Source organism: Gorilla gorilla, chromosome 9 (genome assembly GCF_029281585.2).
Source record: "Gorilla gorilla gorilla isolate KB3781 chromosome 9, NHGRI_mGorGor1-v2.1_pri, whole genome shotgun sequence".
Lineage (NCBI taxonomy): Eukaryota > Metazoa > Chordata > Mammalia > Primates > Hominidae > Gorilla > Gorilla gorilla.
In genome coordinates, this window is record NC_073233.2 from 73,171,477 (window position 1) to 73,187,967 (window position 16,491).

The 16,491-nt window shown below is 46.1% G+C and overlaps 1 protein-coding gene across 2 annotated transcripts in view; it reads left to right on the forward strand.

Annotated features, from left to right (window-relative positions):
* Positions 1-1,323: 1,323 nt before the first annotated feature.
* POLA2 (DNA polymerase alpha 2, accessory subunit) overlaps positions 1,324-16,491 on the forward strand; it is a 36,176-nt gene continuing 21,008 nt past the window's right edge. The window contains exons 1-5 of one of the 2 annotated variants that reach the window (XM_004051498.4): positions 1,324-1,905; positions 6,112-6,236; positions 7,008-7,099; positions 8,219-8,276; positions 15,460-15,566. In XM_004051498.4, the coding sequence (XP_004051546.1) occupies positions 1,827-1,905; positions 6,112-6,236; positions 7,008-7,099; positions 8,219-8,276; positions 15,460-15,566 (461 nt within the window). In that variant the 5' untranslated portion in view covers positions 1,324-1,826. The remainder of the gene's footprint in view (positions 1,906-6,111; positions 6,237-7,007; positions 7,100-8,218; positions 8,277-15,459; positions 15,567-16,491) is intronic. The other variant, XM_019037511.3, reaches the window with a different exon arrangement.

The following is a 16,491-nucleotide window of genomic DNA, read 5'->3' on the forward strand; positions in this document are numbered from 1 at the left end:
CTGAGATCACAAGAACCCGCCACCACCGCCCGCTAATTTTTTGTAGAGAAGGGGTTTCGCCACGTTGCCCAGGCCAATCTTGAACTCCTGGGCTCAAGTTAAGGGAGGAGACCACCCCTCATATTGTCTTACGCCCAATTTCTGCCTCCAAAGAAAGAAAAAGTAAAACTAAAAGGCAGAAATGAAATCCACAAGCAGACAGCCCGGCCTCACACCCTAGGCTTGGTAAAGATGGACCCCTGACCTAATCGGTTATGTCATCTATAGATTACAGACATTGTATAGAAAAGCACTGTGAAAATCCCTATCCTGTTTTGTTCTGATCTAATTACTGGTGCACGCAGCCCCCAGTCACGTACCCCCTGCTTGTTCAATTGATCACGACCCTCTCACGCGCACCCCCTTAGAGTTGTGAGCCCTTAAAAGGGACAGGAATTGCTCATTAGGGGAGCTCGGCTGGTGAGACAGGAGTCTTGCCGATGACCCCAGCTGAATAAACCCCTTCCTTCTTTAACTCAGGTGTCTGAGGAGTTTTGTCTGTGGCTCGTCCTGCTACAAAGTGATCCGCCCGCCTCGGCCTCCCAAATGCTGGGATTACAGGCGTGAGCGACCGCACCTGGCCTGGGATGGACATTTTTAAGGCTCCTGATACATATTGCTAAATTGTTTTCTCGAAACGCTCTACCATCCCACCAGCATTGTATGACGCCTACGGTTGAGATTTTTGGCTCAAAGAATTACGGTGTATTTCAAGGGGAGAACCCTCTTCTCATCTTACCCCTAAACTCTATCCTTGAGTGACCTACCTTTACTCCCAAGCCTCCAGTCACCCACTGGGAATCTCTACCTGGAAATCCCAGAGGCACTCAAACTTAACGTGTCCAAAACTAAATTATCCGTCACCTTCCCACCTCATATCCCCCCAAATGCCCCAGATTCAGAAAACATACCCATCACTGTGGCTGGCACCACGGTGATAAGCACGATAATAACCATGGCAACCAGATTCCCTACTGAAGCCATTCTTTTAGGATGAACCAAGGGCACAACAGGCAGAGATGACAAGGGGAATGGAGAAGGGGGTACAGTAAGTTTTAGACAGTCGAAGGCACGCGCACGACAACGCCTGCGCACCACGGAACAGGGCAAAAGGGTGACAAACATGCGCCACTGAGCTTTATCGAGCAGCCGATGCCCAGAAAACAGGTATCCGCACACAGACTCAGTTTCCGTGTAGGCAACTCCCGGGCGTTGCGAGTCACAACCGGCATTCTCACCCCATGAGAGACAACTGCGCAGCTGCTGACTGGCGGGCCGCCAGGCGCGTGCGTAGAGACGCCCACACGCCCGCTGATGCGCACGCGCCCTGGGCCGCGCGTGCGCGCGTGGGGTCCCGGAATGAGCAGGGGAAAGCAAGGGGAAGGTTTGGGGTTGGCTCCCGGTTTCGCGCATGCGTGCACTGCACAAACCATTTGGCGGGTTTTTCTGGCCACTCTGTTCTGCCACCGTCACTGAGAAGCTCAGCGGTAGCTTTTGGGAAGCAGGACGTTCTCTCCAGGAGAGCGTCCTCTCGAGATTTCTGCTCCCTCCATTCAGGGCGTTTGGGGGCCACCCCTTCATTTTTTAAAAAAAGTATTTCTCTGTGACCGACGGCCGGGGCCTTCTGACGGTCTGAGGTCCTGCTTGGGCCAGTCACCTCCTGTCACGGTCCGCGGAGGGGGGAAGGATAAGAGGGCGAGGAGCTCATCGCTCGCCACCCCCGTGGGCTTCTTGGGCGCAGGTCGGAGCTGGGTGGGCCGGCTCCCCGGCCCCTGACTTGGGCGACCATGTCCGCATCCGCCCAGCAGCTGGCGGAGGAGCTGCAGATCTTCGGACTAGACTGCGAGGAGGCTCTAATTGAGAAATGTGAGTCCCGCATCCCTTCCGCCCTGCAGCCGTGCTCCACGCTCTCGCCCGAGTTCCTCGGCGCCTAGAACCGAAAGTGGAGCGCTTCCAATTTCCACTTCCCCTGGAGCGGAGTTCTCGGTGGCTGTGAGATGAAGAATCAAACTTGAGTTTTGAGATTTAGGATGTGGGGACTTTGAAATGCCCACCGGGTACCGCTTGGATGCCAAATCAAAAATAGGAATATGCAGCACGATTTTAAACCAACTCGAAGTTCCCGAAAGGCGGAATTGGGATGTGCTAGATCGAGACTAGGCACTGGTGGCACCTGAGTTTGGAAATTGTTGAAGTCCCGGTAACAAAGCAAGAGATGTGGGGGTTTTGAAATGTAGCTTTTTGTTCTTGGCTCCTCCCTTTCCAGCCTACACCTTAAACCTCTGCTGATCCATCAGTTATTTTATCATAGCTGTTGGTGGTCTGTGCAAATATGAATCCCTTGAGGTAGGTTCCTAAAATTGAATTTCAGCTGTGGAAGGAGCTTTAGGGAGCTTTACAGATGGAGAAACAGACAAGGAAAGCTAATTGCCTGAGCTGTCTGTGAAGCCAGGTGTCCTGCCTTGGAGTCCCGTGCTGCATCATACGGGTCCATCGTGTTGGTCAAGCTGTAGAGCAGTGTAAGGAGTCATTTGAAGCAAAGCCTGGGAGATGTGGAAGTTCTAGAATCGGTATGAATGTGCACCTGCCTTAACCGCTCAACACTTTGAACTTCTTGTATACAAAAAGATAACGAAACGTTAATTTATGGTGAGAAATTCCTTTCAGAAACCAGAATACTTCAAGTCTTCATGCCCAGTGCCTTCTCTCTCTCTCTCTTTTTTTTTTGACAGAGTCTTGCTTTATCACCCAGGCTGGAGTGCAGTGGTGCAATCTCGGCTCACTTCAGCCTCCACCTCCCAGGTTCAAGCGATTCTCCTGCCTCAGCCCCCCAAGTAGCTGGGATTACAGGCGCCCGCCACCAGTCCCGACTAATTTTTTTTTTGTACTTTTAGTAGAGAAGGGGTTTCACCATGTTGGCCAGACTGCTCTCGAACTCCTGACCTCAAGTGATCCACCCACCTTGGCCTCCCAAAGTGCTGGAATTACAGGCATAAGGCAGCAGGCTTGGTCCTTCTCTTTTTAAAAGAAGACTAGCCGGGCGTGGTGGCTCACGCCTGTAATCCCAGCATTTTGGGAGGCCAAGGCAGGTGGATAACCTGAAGTCGAGAATTTGAGACCAGCCTGACCAACATGGAGAAACCCTGTCTCTACTAAAAATACAAAATTAGTCGGGCGTGGTGGCGCATGCCTGTAATCCCAGCTACTCAGGAGGCTGAGGCGGGAGAATCGCTTGAACCTGAGAGGCAGAGGTTGTGGTGAGCCGAGATCACACCATTGCACTCTAGCCTGGGCAACAGGAGCGAGACTCTGTCTCAAAAAAAAAAAAAGACTTAAGTTGGAAAACCTGATCGTAGTCAGAAATGTATGTGGTAAGCATGAAATCAGCATGACAGAAATTAGTTATGTGAACCAGATTTGTAAAGGCTTCAGGCCAAGATGCCAGTTGCTTTCATCTCATGGCAATGGCTTTGGAATTGTCGACTTTGGATCATCAGTAACTTCAGTGGCACCTTAATGTTTCCTGACAGTCAACCATATTTCCCTGTTTTTTTTGTGTGTGTTTTTTTTTTGAGATGGAGTTTCTCATTGCCCAGGCTGGAATGCAATGGTGCAATCTTGGCTCACTGCAACCTCTGCCTCCCGAGTTCAAGCGATTCTCCTGCCTCAGCCTCCCGAGTAGCTGGGATTACAGGCTCCCGCCACCACGCCTGGCTAATTTTTTGTATTTTTAGTAGAGATGGAGTTTCGCCATGTTGGGCAGGCTGATCTCGAACCCCTGACCTCCAGTGATCCTCCCACCTCGGCCTCCCAGAGTGCTGGGATTATAGGTGTGAGCCACCACACCTGTCCTACTTTTTGTATTTTCAGTAGAGACAGGGTTTCACCATGTTGGCCAGGCTGGTCTTCAACTCCTGACCTCAGGTGATCCGCCCACCCTGGCCTCCCAAAGTGCTGGGATTACACTGCGTCAGGCCCCTGTTCTCTTTACTCTGAGTCTTCCAGATGATTGTTTTCCACCTTCTCCTGTAACATCCTTCTGTCCCACCCTCACTCTCAGCTGACAAACTTCTATTATTTGCTGAAAAAAATAGAAGCATTAGAAAACTTCGATCAGCTACCACCATTATGTCTCACTGACCCATATCTGTGGCATATACCTCGCCTTCTTTCCTATTATAATGAATAAGCTTTCCATATTCCTAGCAAAATCCAAGCCCTCCACTTGAGTCCTAAACCCCATTCCTTCTGAGGCAATTAAGGACATCACTGGTAATTCTCCTGTCTTACATGTTTTCTATTTTCCTTGCTACAATATTTTTTTCCTACTAGTATAGAAATGTGCTTCCAATCTTGCCTTTAAAATACTCTGTTGACCCTACTTCCCACTCCAGTTCTTACCTTCCCAATTACAGCAGACCTCAAAAGGGTCAGCCAGGTGCGGTGGCTCATGCCTGTAATCCGAGCACTTTGGGAGGCGGAGGAGGGCGGATCACAAGGTCAAGAGATGGAGACCATCCTGGCCAACGTGGTGAAACCCCGTCTCTGCTAAAAATACAAAAATTAGCGGCGTGGTGGCGCACGCCTGTAGTCCCAGCTACTTGGGAGGCTGAGACAGGAGAATCGCTTGAATCGGGGAGGTGGAGGTTGCAATGAGCCGAGATCGTGCCACTGCATTCCAGCCTGGCAACAGAGTGCAACTCTGTCTCCAAAAAAAAAAAAAAAAAAGCGGGGGGGGCCTTGCCATCTTTAAATATTTCCTCCTTAAATCCATTTCAGTAAGTTCTTTTGTTGCCACCACTTCACCAAAGGTGCTCTACTCAAGGTCACCAGTGACCTTCACCTTGCTAAAACCAGTGATGAATTTTCAGTCCTCATCTTGAATTAGCACCGGCACTTGACACTGTTTGTCATTTTTTCTTTTTTTTAACACATTTTTCTTTTAGCTTCTTAGACACTACTAGTTTTTCTTTTTCTTTTTTTTCTGAGACAGGGTCTTGCTCTGTTGCCCAGGCTGGAGTATAATGGGCAAATCACAGCTCACTGCAGCCTCAACCTCCTTGGCTCAAGCAGTCCTTCCACCTCAGCCCCCAAGTAGCTGTAACTACAGGCACATGCCACCAAGCCCACCTAATTTTTGTATTTTTTATAGAAACGGTTTCACCCTGTTGCCCAAGCTGGTCTCAAACTCCTGGGTTCAAACAGTCTGCCCACCTCAGCCTCACAAAGTGCTGGATTACAGGCGTGAGCCACTGCACCCGGCTTACTCCTAGTTTTTCTTCAGCTTTGCTTGTGTCACCGCTTCTCAGGCTTTGCCGATTCATCCTCAGAGGCCCTAAGGCGCCCCAAGACTCAAGCCTGGGATCTTTTCTCCCTTCTAGATACGCTCACTCCCTTGGCGATCTCACCTGGGGTCTCGTAGCTTTATATCCCATGTATTTACTGATGGTTCCCAAATTTATACCTCCGCCCACAACCCTTGCCTGAACTACAGGCTGGTTTGTTCAGCCTGCTGTCTCTAGTTGGATGTCTAAATGGCACCTCAAACTCTGCATGTCTAAAAGTAAGCTCCTGGTATCTCCTCTCTCTCCTCAGAGTAGTTCCTCTGGCTCTTTTCCCTATCTCAGTTAATAGGGACACCACTCTTCCTGTTGCATAGGCTAAAAATATCAGCATCATCCTTGACTTCTTTCTTTTTCTCATACCTTACATTCAGTTAGCAGATCCCACTGGCTTCACTTCCAGCATGTAAAGTCCTATCCAGAGTCCAGCCACTTCTCACCATCTCCACTGCCACCACCTTGATCCAAGCCACCATCATCTCTCACCTGGGCTTTTCCATGATTCTTTAATTGGTCCCCCTGATTCTGCCCTTATCCTCTTCTGTCTCCCCCCAGTGGTGAGCTTTGTAAGGACAAGGATGCTTCTGTTTTCTCATTGCCCAAAACAGTGCCTGGCACTAATAGATTCTGAATAAACATCGATGGAGTAAACCAGGATTATTTTTGCTTTTCTAGGTGAAACTTCGAGAAATGAACTAAGTTTTTACTTGTCCAATTTTCCTTTCTGCAGTGGTAGAGCTTTGTGTTCAGTATGGACAGAATGAGGAGGGAATGGTAGGCGAGCTTATAGCCTTCTGCACCAGCACACATAAAGTTGGCCTTACCTCAGAGATCCTGAACTCTTTTGAGCATGAGGTAAGAACAAAATGAAAGCAAACTAATAATGTGATTCTCCATTTCTGCTCTACAGGGGAGGCATTGTGATATATTGAGAGGAGTGTGGGCTTTCGAGTCAGGCCTGGATTCCAGTCCCAGTGTGAGCTTGGACAAACTATGTCCCTGAGCCTCAGTTTCCTTTTCTGTCATTGGGTCTAATAATCTGTGTTTTTTATGATTGTTATAAGAATTAAATGGGGCTGGGCGCCGTGGCTCACGCCTGTAATCCCAAAACTTTGGGAGGCCGAGGCAGGCAGATCACAAGGTCAGGAGTTCAAGACCAGCCTGGCCAACGTGGAGAAACCCTGTCTCTACTAAAAATAACAAAAATTAGTTGGGCATGGTGGCAGGCGCCTGTAATCCCAGGTACTCGGAAAGCTGAGGAAGGAGAATTGCTTGAACCAAGGAGGTGGAGGTTGCAGTGAGCTGAGATCGCGCCACTGCACTCCAGCCTGGGACAGAGCGAGACTCCGTCTCAAAAAAAAAAGAAATGAGAATGGACATAAAGCACTTAAAACTATGCCCAGCAGGTGATAAGTCTTCACCAAATAATTGGTATTGTTAGGATTGTTATGTGTTATAGACAGTCATGGGATGTCTTTGTTTTTAGTCTGTGTGTATCTTAATTCTTTGAGGAATGTTAGATCTTTGATTATATTTTGAATACCTTTTATTATCTCAAGACTTTCGAAAACACCTCTGCTATTACTTGACTATGAAGTACTGTATTCACTATCTTTTCTTTTTCAGTTTCTGAGCAAAAGATTATCGAAAGCCAGGCACAGTACCTGCAAGGACAGTGGCCATGCGGGAGCTAGAGACATTGTTTCCATTCAAGAGCTGTATCCTTTTCTGCTGAAGGTCTTTGCACCAAGCTACATGTTGTATTTTATAATTTGTCTGTAGTTGCATGTGTAATTTAAAAACAAATAATAATAAGGCCGGGCATGGTGGCTCAGGCCTGTAATCCCAGCACTTTTGGAGGCCGAGGCAAGCAGATCACTTGAGCCCAGGAATTTGTGACCAACCTGGGCAACATGGTGAAACCCTGTCTCTACCAAAAGTACAAATTTTTTTTTTTTTTTTGAGTTGGAGTTTCGCTCTTTTTGCCCAGGCTGAAGTGCAATGGTGCAATCTCAGCTCACTGCAACCTCTGCCTCCCAATCTCAAGTGATTCTCCTGCCTCAGCCTCCTGAGTAGCTGGGATTACAGGTGCACACCACCACACCTGGATAATTTTGTATTTTTTTTGGTAGAGACAGGGTTTCACCATGTTGGCCAGCTGGTCTCAAACTCCTGACCTCAGGTGATCCGCCTGCCTAGGCCTCCCAAAGTCCTGGGATTGCAGGCGTGAGTCACCGTGCCCGGCCAAAGTACAAATTAAAAAATAATAATAATAAGCTGGGCGTGGTGATGTGCGCCTGTAGATCCAGCTAGTTGGTAGGCTGAGGTGGGAAAATCTCTTGAACCTGGGAGGTGGAAGTTGCAGTAAGCTGAGATCAGGCCACTACACTCCATCCTGGACGACAGAGGAAACTCCATCTCAATAATAATAATTGTAAAAATTACCTAATATTGAGATTTCTTCTAGCAATCAGCCCTTGCCTTATATGAAGGTTTATTATTATTATTATTATTTTTTTTTTTGAGATGGAGTCTCGCTGTGTCGCCCATGCTGGAGTGCAGTGGTGCGATCTCAGCTCACTGCAAGCTCCGTCTCCTGGGTTCATGCCATTCTCCTGCCTCAGCCTCCCGAGTAGCTGGGACTACAGGCGCCTGCCACCACGCCCGGCTAGTTTTTTGTATTTTTTTTAGTAGAGACGGGGTTTCGCTGTGTTAGCCAGGATGGTCTCTGTCTCCTGACCTCGTGATCCGCCCACCTCGGCCTCCCAAAGTGCTGGGATTACAGGCATGAGCTACCGCGCCCAGCCATTATTGTTTTTCTTAACCAGTGTTCTTAGAATTGAAGTGGAAGAAGAAGAGGAAATCCTCTTGAACTCTTACACCACACCTTCAAAGGTAAGTAAACAGTGTTTGAACATTGCATTTTACAAGTAACATTTTAAAATAGGTTATCACAACATTTGAAGATCTGAGGGAAAAAAATCAACCACTCTCATGCATTTCCTACTATATTTCCACTTATACATCTTCCTTTCTGATCATATGTCTAAATGTTTTACATAATGGCAGTCCTTATAAACATATAGTTATCCTGCTTTTCTCAGCACAACATAAAACATTTCTATAGACATAATTTCTCCATAATTGCCCTTTTTGAATAGTTGCATAGTTTTATACTATAATTGAATAATTCAGTTCTGTGTTGGATCCCAGTGTGAAAGGTCAAGTAGGGTAGTGGAAAAGCATTGCCTTCAAAGTCTGAGTCAGAAGACCTAGGTGACCTGGAGTGAGTTGTTTTATCTCTCTGAGACAGTTTCCTTATCCATAATATCAGGATTCATTCATTCAGTTATCCAGCAACAACTATGTGGCCAGGCGCAGTGGCTCATGCCTGTAATCCCAGCACTTTGGGAGGCTGAGGCAGGCGGATCACAAGGTCAGGAGATCGAGACCATCCTGGTTAACATGGTGAAACTCTGTCTCTACCATAAATACAAAAAAAAAAAAAAAGAAATTAGCTGGGCGTGGTGGTGAGCGCCTGTAGTCCCAGCTACTTGGGAGGCTGAGGCAGGAGAATGGCGGGAACCTGGGAGGCAGAGCTTGCAGTGAGCCGAGATCGCGCTACTGCACTCCAGCCTGGGCGACAGAGCGAGACTCCGTCTCAAAAAAAAAAAAAAAAACAACAACAACAACTATGTACTGCACTAGACATTGGGTAAACAATGGTGAATGAAACAGACATGGATGGGCTCTGCCCTCAAGAAGCTGACAGCCAGTGCACAATATCCCCGATCTTGGAGGGCTTGAAGAGGAAATAAATAGGTAAAGTATCAGGCCCTATGCAATGTATTCAGTAATGGTAACTATTCTTTATACTAACTAAATAAGTTTGTAGACATTTGTAAACATGGAGTGAGCCTTAATTATTCAAAGTAAATTACATCATAAGAAAGAGGTAATTTACATTGCCCTATGCAATGTATTCAGTAATAGTAATTATTCTTTTTTGTTGTTGTTGTTGTTTTTTTGAGATGGAGTTTTCCTCTTGTTGCCCAGGCTGGAGTGCAATGGCACAGTCTCGGGTCACTGCAACCTCCGCCTCCCGGGTTCAAGCAATTCTCCTGCCTCAGCCTCCTGAGTAGCTGAGATTACAGGCGTGCGCCACTACGGCCAGCTAATTTTTGTATTTTTAGTAGAGACGGGGTTTCACCATGTCAGCCAGGCTGGTCTCGTACTCCTCACCTGCGGTGATCCACCCACCTCGGCCTCCAAAGTGCTGGGATTACAGGTGTGAGCCACCGTGCCCAGCCCAGTAATTATTCTTTATACTAACTAAATAAATTTGTAGAAATTCATAAACATGGAGGGAGCCTTAATTATTCAAAGTAAATTACATCATAAGAAAGAAGGTAAGGGCTGGGTGCAGTGGCTCATGCCTGTAATCCCAGCACTCCGGGAGACCAAGGCAGGAGGATCAGTGACCAGAGATCATGCCGCTGCTCTACAGCCTGGGTGACAAAGTGAGACCCTGTCTCAAGAAGAAAGAAGGTAAATAGTTTAGATATGCCTGTGGAGAGTAAGAGGGCCAAAAATGTGCCCCATGAAGTTGCTAACACAAAACCAGGTGCATATAATATTAAAAGAAATAATTAGGTGTTTGTTAGAGTTTCTTAAAATTGGAGAGACTATAACTCATTTGATTTCCTCCTAAAGTGGTTTTCTGAGTCCATATCCCAGTGAAGGACACCTCCGTTCTTCCATTGGCTCAGGCCAAGAACCTTGGAGACCTCCTTAAATCCTTTTTCTCTCACACCCCACATCCAACTTAGCTACCAGTCCTGTCATCCCTCTCCAGGATCTGGCCACCTCTCACCATTTCCACTGCCACCACCAGGTCCAACAGCATCATTGTCTCCTGAATGATTGGGACAGCCTCCTAACTAGTCCCTTGGCTTCTTTCTGCCATATCCACCTCTAACCACCTCTCCACCCAGCAGCCAGAGTGCTCCTTTCCAGCAAAAGGTCAGGTTTTCTTGCTCACATCTCTCCCACTGGCTTTTCGTCTTTCCTCCTGATATGCAAAGTTTGAACCAGCATGTGTGAAGTTCTGTAGGAGCTGGCCCCCTCCTCCTTCTGTCCTCTTTCCCTGCTCCCCTTTGCTCTCTGCTTCTGCCATGCCAAATATGGGTTCATTTCCTATGTCTCCTTGTCAGGGAACAAGCCTGCCTAAAAAAACAAAGCCCTTCCTCTGTTTTATTTTCTTGCTTTATTTTTCTCCTTATTATTCTCTTGCTTTATTACCACCAAACATGTTATATACTTACTTTTTTGTTTTAGTCGGCCTTCTCTCCATTAGATGGAAGCTCCTTGAGAATAGAGACTTTGTTTTTACTTGCTGCTGTTTTCCCAGCACCCTGGCATGTTAATAGTTGTTGAAAGACCTCTGAATAAGGGAGTGTGGTTGGCTCTCTCAATTGCAATACCAATGGGACCACCACGGTTTTATCTGGTTAACAGCTTCACATATCCAGAATTTTATGTAATTTGTCTGTGTATCCAGAATTGATCATATTCCGGAGTCTGACTCATGGTAACCCAGCTGTCAGTAGACTGATGCGTAAGCCAGGTGCAAATTTGTTTACTTTACTGTTGAAGTAGATACCCTTCCAATGACTGAAATCCCATATTTAGGATACCCCATTCCTGCTATGGAAAAACTTAGGAGACTAAATTGTGAATCAAAGTTTGTGACTGTGAGGCCAAGTGCAGTGGCTCACACCTGTAATCCCAGCACTTCGGGAGGCTGAGGCAGGTGGATCACTTGAGGTCAGGAGTTCGAGACCAGCGAAACTCCATCTCTACTCAAAAAATTAGCTGGGCATGGTGGTGGTGCCTATAATCCCAGCCACTCAGGAGGCTAAGGCAGGAGAATCGCTTGAACCCGGGAGGCGGAAGTTGCAGTGAGCCAAGATCACACCACTGCCCTCCAGGCTGGATGACAGAACGAGACTGTCTCAAAAAAAAAAAAAAAAAAAAAAGTTTGTGACTGTGAATTCCACGCTAAATGAGTTGGAGTGAAATGTTGAGCAAACAATATGTCCGGGCTAGAGATAGGTAAAATGCTTAGAACAGTACTTATCACATGGAAATTGTTCAGTCACTGTTAGGCCATGCATCAATGGCAGCATGATAAAATAGTCAAAGTGTGGCCAGGCATGGTGACTCACACCTGTAATCCCAGCACTTTGGGAGGCCAAGGTGGGCGGATCACCTGAGATCAGGAGTTCGAGACCAGTCTGGCCACCACGGTGAAACCCCATCGCTACAAAAGTACAAAAATTAGCTAGGCATGATGGTGGGTGTTTGTAATCCCAGCTACTCGAGAGGCTGAGATGGAAGAATCACTTGAACCCGGGAGGCGGAGGTTGCAGTGAGCTGAGATCATGCCATTGCACTTCAGCCTGGGCGAGAAAGTGAGACTCCATCTCAAAAAAAAAAAAAAAAGTGTAAATGTTGGCCTTTCCATACAAACAGTGCCAGGCTGAGGTTGCCTGACCCTTGTCAGGTCTTGGGAACAGGTGTCCCTCTGCTATAGAGGTAAATATGATATGTCAGTGATTTTAGCTTATCACTATTAAATATTTCACCTGTACAATTGACAGCTGTTCTTTTGCTTCCGTGTTCACCATAAATCTGCTGATGATTTGGCTGCCATGTCCCTGTCTAACAGGGAGAGAATGTGTTAGCCTGAGGACTTGACGTTCCCGTACCCTTAGCAATTATATTTCTAGTAAATTAATAAACTGGCATCCTTGGTTATAATTTGATTTTCTCTGTGGGTGTGAGAATGTGCTTACCGTAGGATATGAAAATATGGTACCATTGGTGACTACATTTCTGATTAAAAATGATGAAACCGGCCACTGCGGTGGCTCACGCCTGTAATCCCAGCACTTTGGGAGGCCGAGATGGGTGGATCACCTGAGGTCAGGAGTTCAAGACCAGCCTGGCCAACATGGTGAAACCCTGTCTCTACTAAAAATACAAAAATATTAGCCGGGCGTGGCAGCGGGCGCCTGTAATCCCAGCTACTCGGGAGGCTGAGGCAGGAGAATTGCTTGAACAGAGGCGGAGGTTGCAGTGAGCTGAGATCGTGCCACTACACTCCAGCCTGGGCAACAAGAGGAAAACTCCATCTCAAAAAAAAAAGAAAAGATGAAACTAGCCAGGCGCAGTGGCTTATGCCTGTAATCCTAGCACTTTGGGAGGCCAAGGTGGATGGATCACCGGAGGTCAGGAGTTCGAGACCAGCCTGGCCAAAATGGCAAAACCCCATCTCTACTAAAAATACAAAAATTATCCCGGCGTGGTGGCACATGCCTGTAATCCCAGCTACTCAGGAGGCTGAGGCAGGAGAATTGCCTGAACCCAGGAGGCGGAGGTTACAGTGAGCTGAGATCATGCCACTGCACACTCCACCCTGGGCAACCCTCCGTCTCAAAAAACAAAAACAACAACAACAAAAGAACATGATGAAACTGGCATTAAGTGTTAATAATGAATCGTATGAGCTTGGTTAAAGGGAGCGCATCCTTGAGAACTGGTACTGGAGTTGGTGAACACTATTGGATTTCAGCCCTGAGGCTGAGGACTAGAACACCAGACTGTGCCTTGTTTACCAAAGTGCTGTCACCTTGCCACGTCTTGCAAGACAGACTGTCATTCTCTCAAAATATCCCTGCCCCACAACACTGGCCATGGAGTGTTGCAGCCCATTGTATATTAGGAGAATCTTTTGGAGGGATAGTTTGAGAAAATGTCTTAAAATTATAAAATCTTTTTTTTTTAATTATTAAAAAAAATAAAGACAGGGTGTCACTATGTTGCTCAGGCTGGTCTTGAACTCCTGAGCTCAAGTGATCCTCCTGCCTCAGCCTCCCAAAATGCTGGGATTACAGGCACGAGCCACCATCCCTGGCCAAATTCATAAAATCTTTTTCTATCCTTTGACCCAGTAATTCTCCCTAGGGGGAAAAAAAACTCTTCTGAAGAAATAATTCAAATTATGGGAAAAGCTGTATGCATGAAGATATGCATTTTAGCATTTTTTTAAATTTAAAATCTTAATTTGCCAAATCACTTTTCACCTGAGACTCAGCATTACTTGTAATCACTGAAAATTACAAGCAACCTATAATCCAGCAATAGAGAAGTAATTATGTAAATCATTGTAGGTCAGTTTAATTAAATAACACAGCTACTAAAAAGGATAAAGACCTGTAATCCCAGCACTTTGGGAGGCCGGGCAGGTGGATCACCTGAGATCAGGAGTTCGAGACCAGCCTGACCAACATGGCGAAACTCACATTTCTACTAGAAATACAAAATTAGCTGGGCGTGGTGGTGCGTGCCTGTAGTCCCAGCTACTCGAGAGGCTGAGCCCGGAGAATCACTTGAACACGGGAGGTGGAGTTGCAGTGAGCCGAGGTTGCAGTGAGCCGAGATCGCACATCGCACTCCAGCCTGGGCAACAAGAGCGAAGTGAAATTCCGTCTCGGAAAAAAAAAGAGGGAAAAACATTGGGTCAGGTGCAGTAGCTCATGGGTGTAATTCCAGCATTTTGGGAGGCCGAGGCAGGTGGATCACTTGAGGTCAGGAGTTGGAGACCAGCCTGGCCAACATGACAAAACCCCATCTCTACTAAAGATACAAAAATTAGCCGGATGTGGTGGCGGGCACCTGTAATCCCAGCTACTCAAGAGGCTGAGGCAGCAGCATCGCTTGAACCCAGGAGGCAGAGGTTGTAGTGAGCCGAGATCTTGCCACTGTGCCCCAGCCTGGGTAACAGAGTGACTCCATCTCAAAAAAAAAAAGATTAAAAATGTAACAGTGTGGGAAAATGTTGATAATTAATATAGAGTGGAAAATTCAGCACATAAAATACTTAGGTTTATATTTAAACTAAGATTATGACTATAATTTGTATATTCTAATTTGTGTATTTGTAATCTTAATATACAAATTATAAGGCACCACGCCTGGCTTTTTTTTTTTTCCTCCTCAGACGTGAGGTCTCGCCGTTGCCCAGGCTGGTCTTGAACTCCTGGGCTCAGGTGATCCTCCCATCTTGACCTCCCAGAGTGCTGGGATTACAGGCATGAGCCACCACCCCTGGCCTGGAAAAATATTAAAATACTATTAAGGAATATTCAAAACTGGTTATTATATCAGGGTGGTAGAATAAGGGATTTTTTTTTTTAATCTATTTTCCATTGCAGTTGGTTTTGATGGTTTTGAATCTGTTCTCTGGCATTCTGTCCTGCAGTTGCCACCAGCTGCCCACTCTGCAATATAACTTCTTAAACTTGCAGCCAGGAGGAGCCCTAGGGCAGGGAAAGCTGCAGACTAGCTGGCTTCCTGGCTGCTATCCAGGCAAGGATTTTGTTTTCTCTATTACAGTCGATTATCCTAGACTTTAGGGAGCAATAGGTCTCTGGACTGTAGGTTTCAGCCTCTGTTCTGGGCTTATCTTTGGATTCTTGTTGATGAGTCAAAAAAAAAAAAAAAGGAGTGACCATCAGTTAGATGTTTGCTAACTCTTCAAGTATGAGCTCAACCTTGTTATCTGCCTGGAGTCATTTCCTTTGAAAATGTGTGGTAGACTTTGCCAGAGTAAGTAGTAATGTCCCATTCCTTCTCAGGAAAATGTGTACACATAGATCAAAACTATGCATTGTAAAACTCATATCTGTTTGAAAACAGAGAGGTAGGGACAGAAAGTAAACATATGAAGGATTTGACAGGACACATTACCAGCCTGGTGGTCCTTTTTGGAAAATGTTTGCTTTCTCGTAATTGCCTTCAAAATAGGGACAGTGTCCTGAATGTTGGTTACAGTTGTTGAAGATTTCTTTTTGAGATTATGCTTGGATGATGGGGCCTTAAGAAGAGAACCCACCCAGTCCTATTTTGTGCCTTCGTTTGGACATGTTCTCCCTTTTCTTCCAAGGTACTATACACTTAATTAGTATTGGGTCTAGTAGGACTGAGATTTTTGTTTTCCTTTTTTTTTCCCTAGGGTTCTCAGAAGCGAGCTATCTCTACCCCAGAAACCCCCCTAACAAAAAGGAGTGTGTCAACTCGTAGCCCCCATCAGCTCCTCTCACCGTCAAGTTTCTCTCCAAGGTATGGATCATAATTCATTCAAGTGCCATAAAGCTGGCCTCCCCTCCCCTTTCTCTGGCTATCTAAGGAAGGCTAACAGCAGAGTTATTAATTAACTATAGGTGGGCATGTACCTCTGCAGTGAATTGGCTTGAAAGCCTATTGCTCTCTGCCTTCATTGCTTTCCTTTTCTTTGTGGAAAATTACTGTTTCTTACGGTAATTAAGGAAACTCACTTTCCACCCACTTTTCTAGGGCTCATTTCCTAGATCGGGAACTGATATCTTGTATGGAAAACAACCTGTCTATACAGAAGTCTAAGAGTCTTAACAGGTCTTGTCAGTAGAGGCAAGTAGGTTTCCACCTGCTTCTGTTTGTGTTTTGTTGGGTTTCTTTTTCTTTCTTTTCATCTAAAGTTTTTTTTTTTTTTTTTTAAAGAAAAGCACATATCTTTGTTCATAATGTTTCATAACCTGTTTATTGTTTCCAAGTCAGGTTAGAACTAGTTTCTGAGAGTTTTCTTGTCACTGTGAATCTGCCCTGACTTAATTGGTATTTTGTCCCTCTGCCACCATTGCACATAAATCCACAAAGATCATATGTAATTTTTTGAAATCCGTAAATGACACGTCTCATATTAGAGAATTCCATAGGCAAGTGCTCTGCTGAGTAGATGGGTTTTTAGGAGTTTCCACATCAAGATGAGGCTCAGGAGCAGTAGTATTAACCCTTCAGGGAAACACCAACTGCCAGGAGTCATTACCTCTACTTTGGATCACTTCTAGATGAACCAGAGCTTAAGATTGTTCAACTCTATCACTTTTTTTCTTTTTTTGAGATGGAGTCTCACTCTCACCCAGGCTGGAGTGCAGTGGCACCATCTTGGCTTACTGAAGCCTCTGCCTCCCGGTTCAAGCGATTCTCCTGCCTCAGCTTCCCGAGTAGC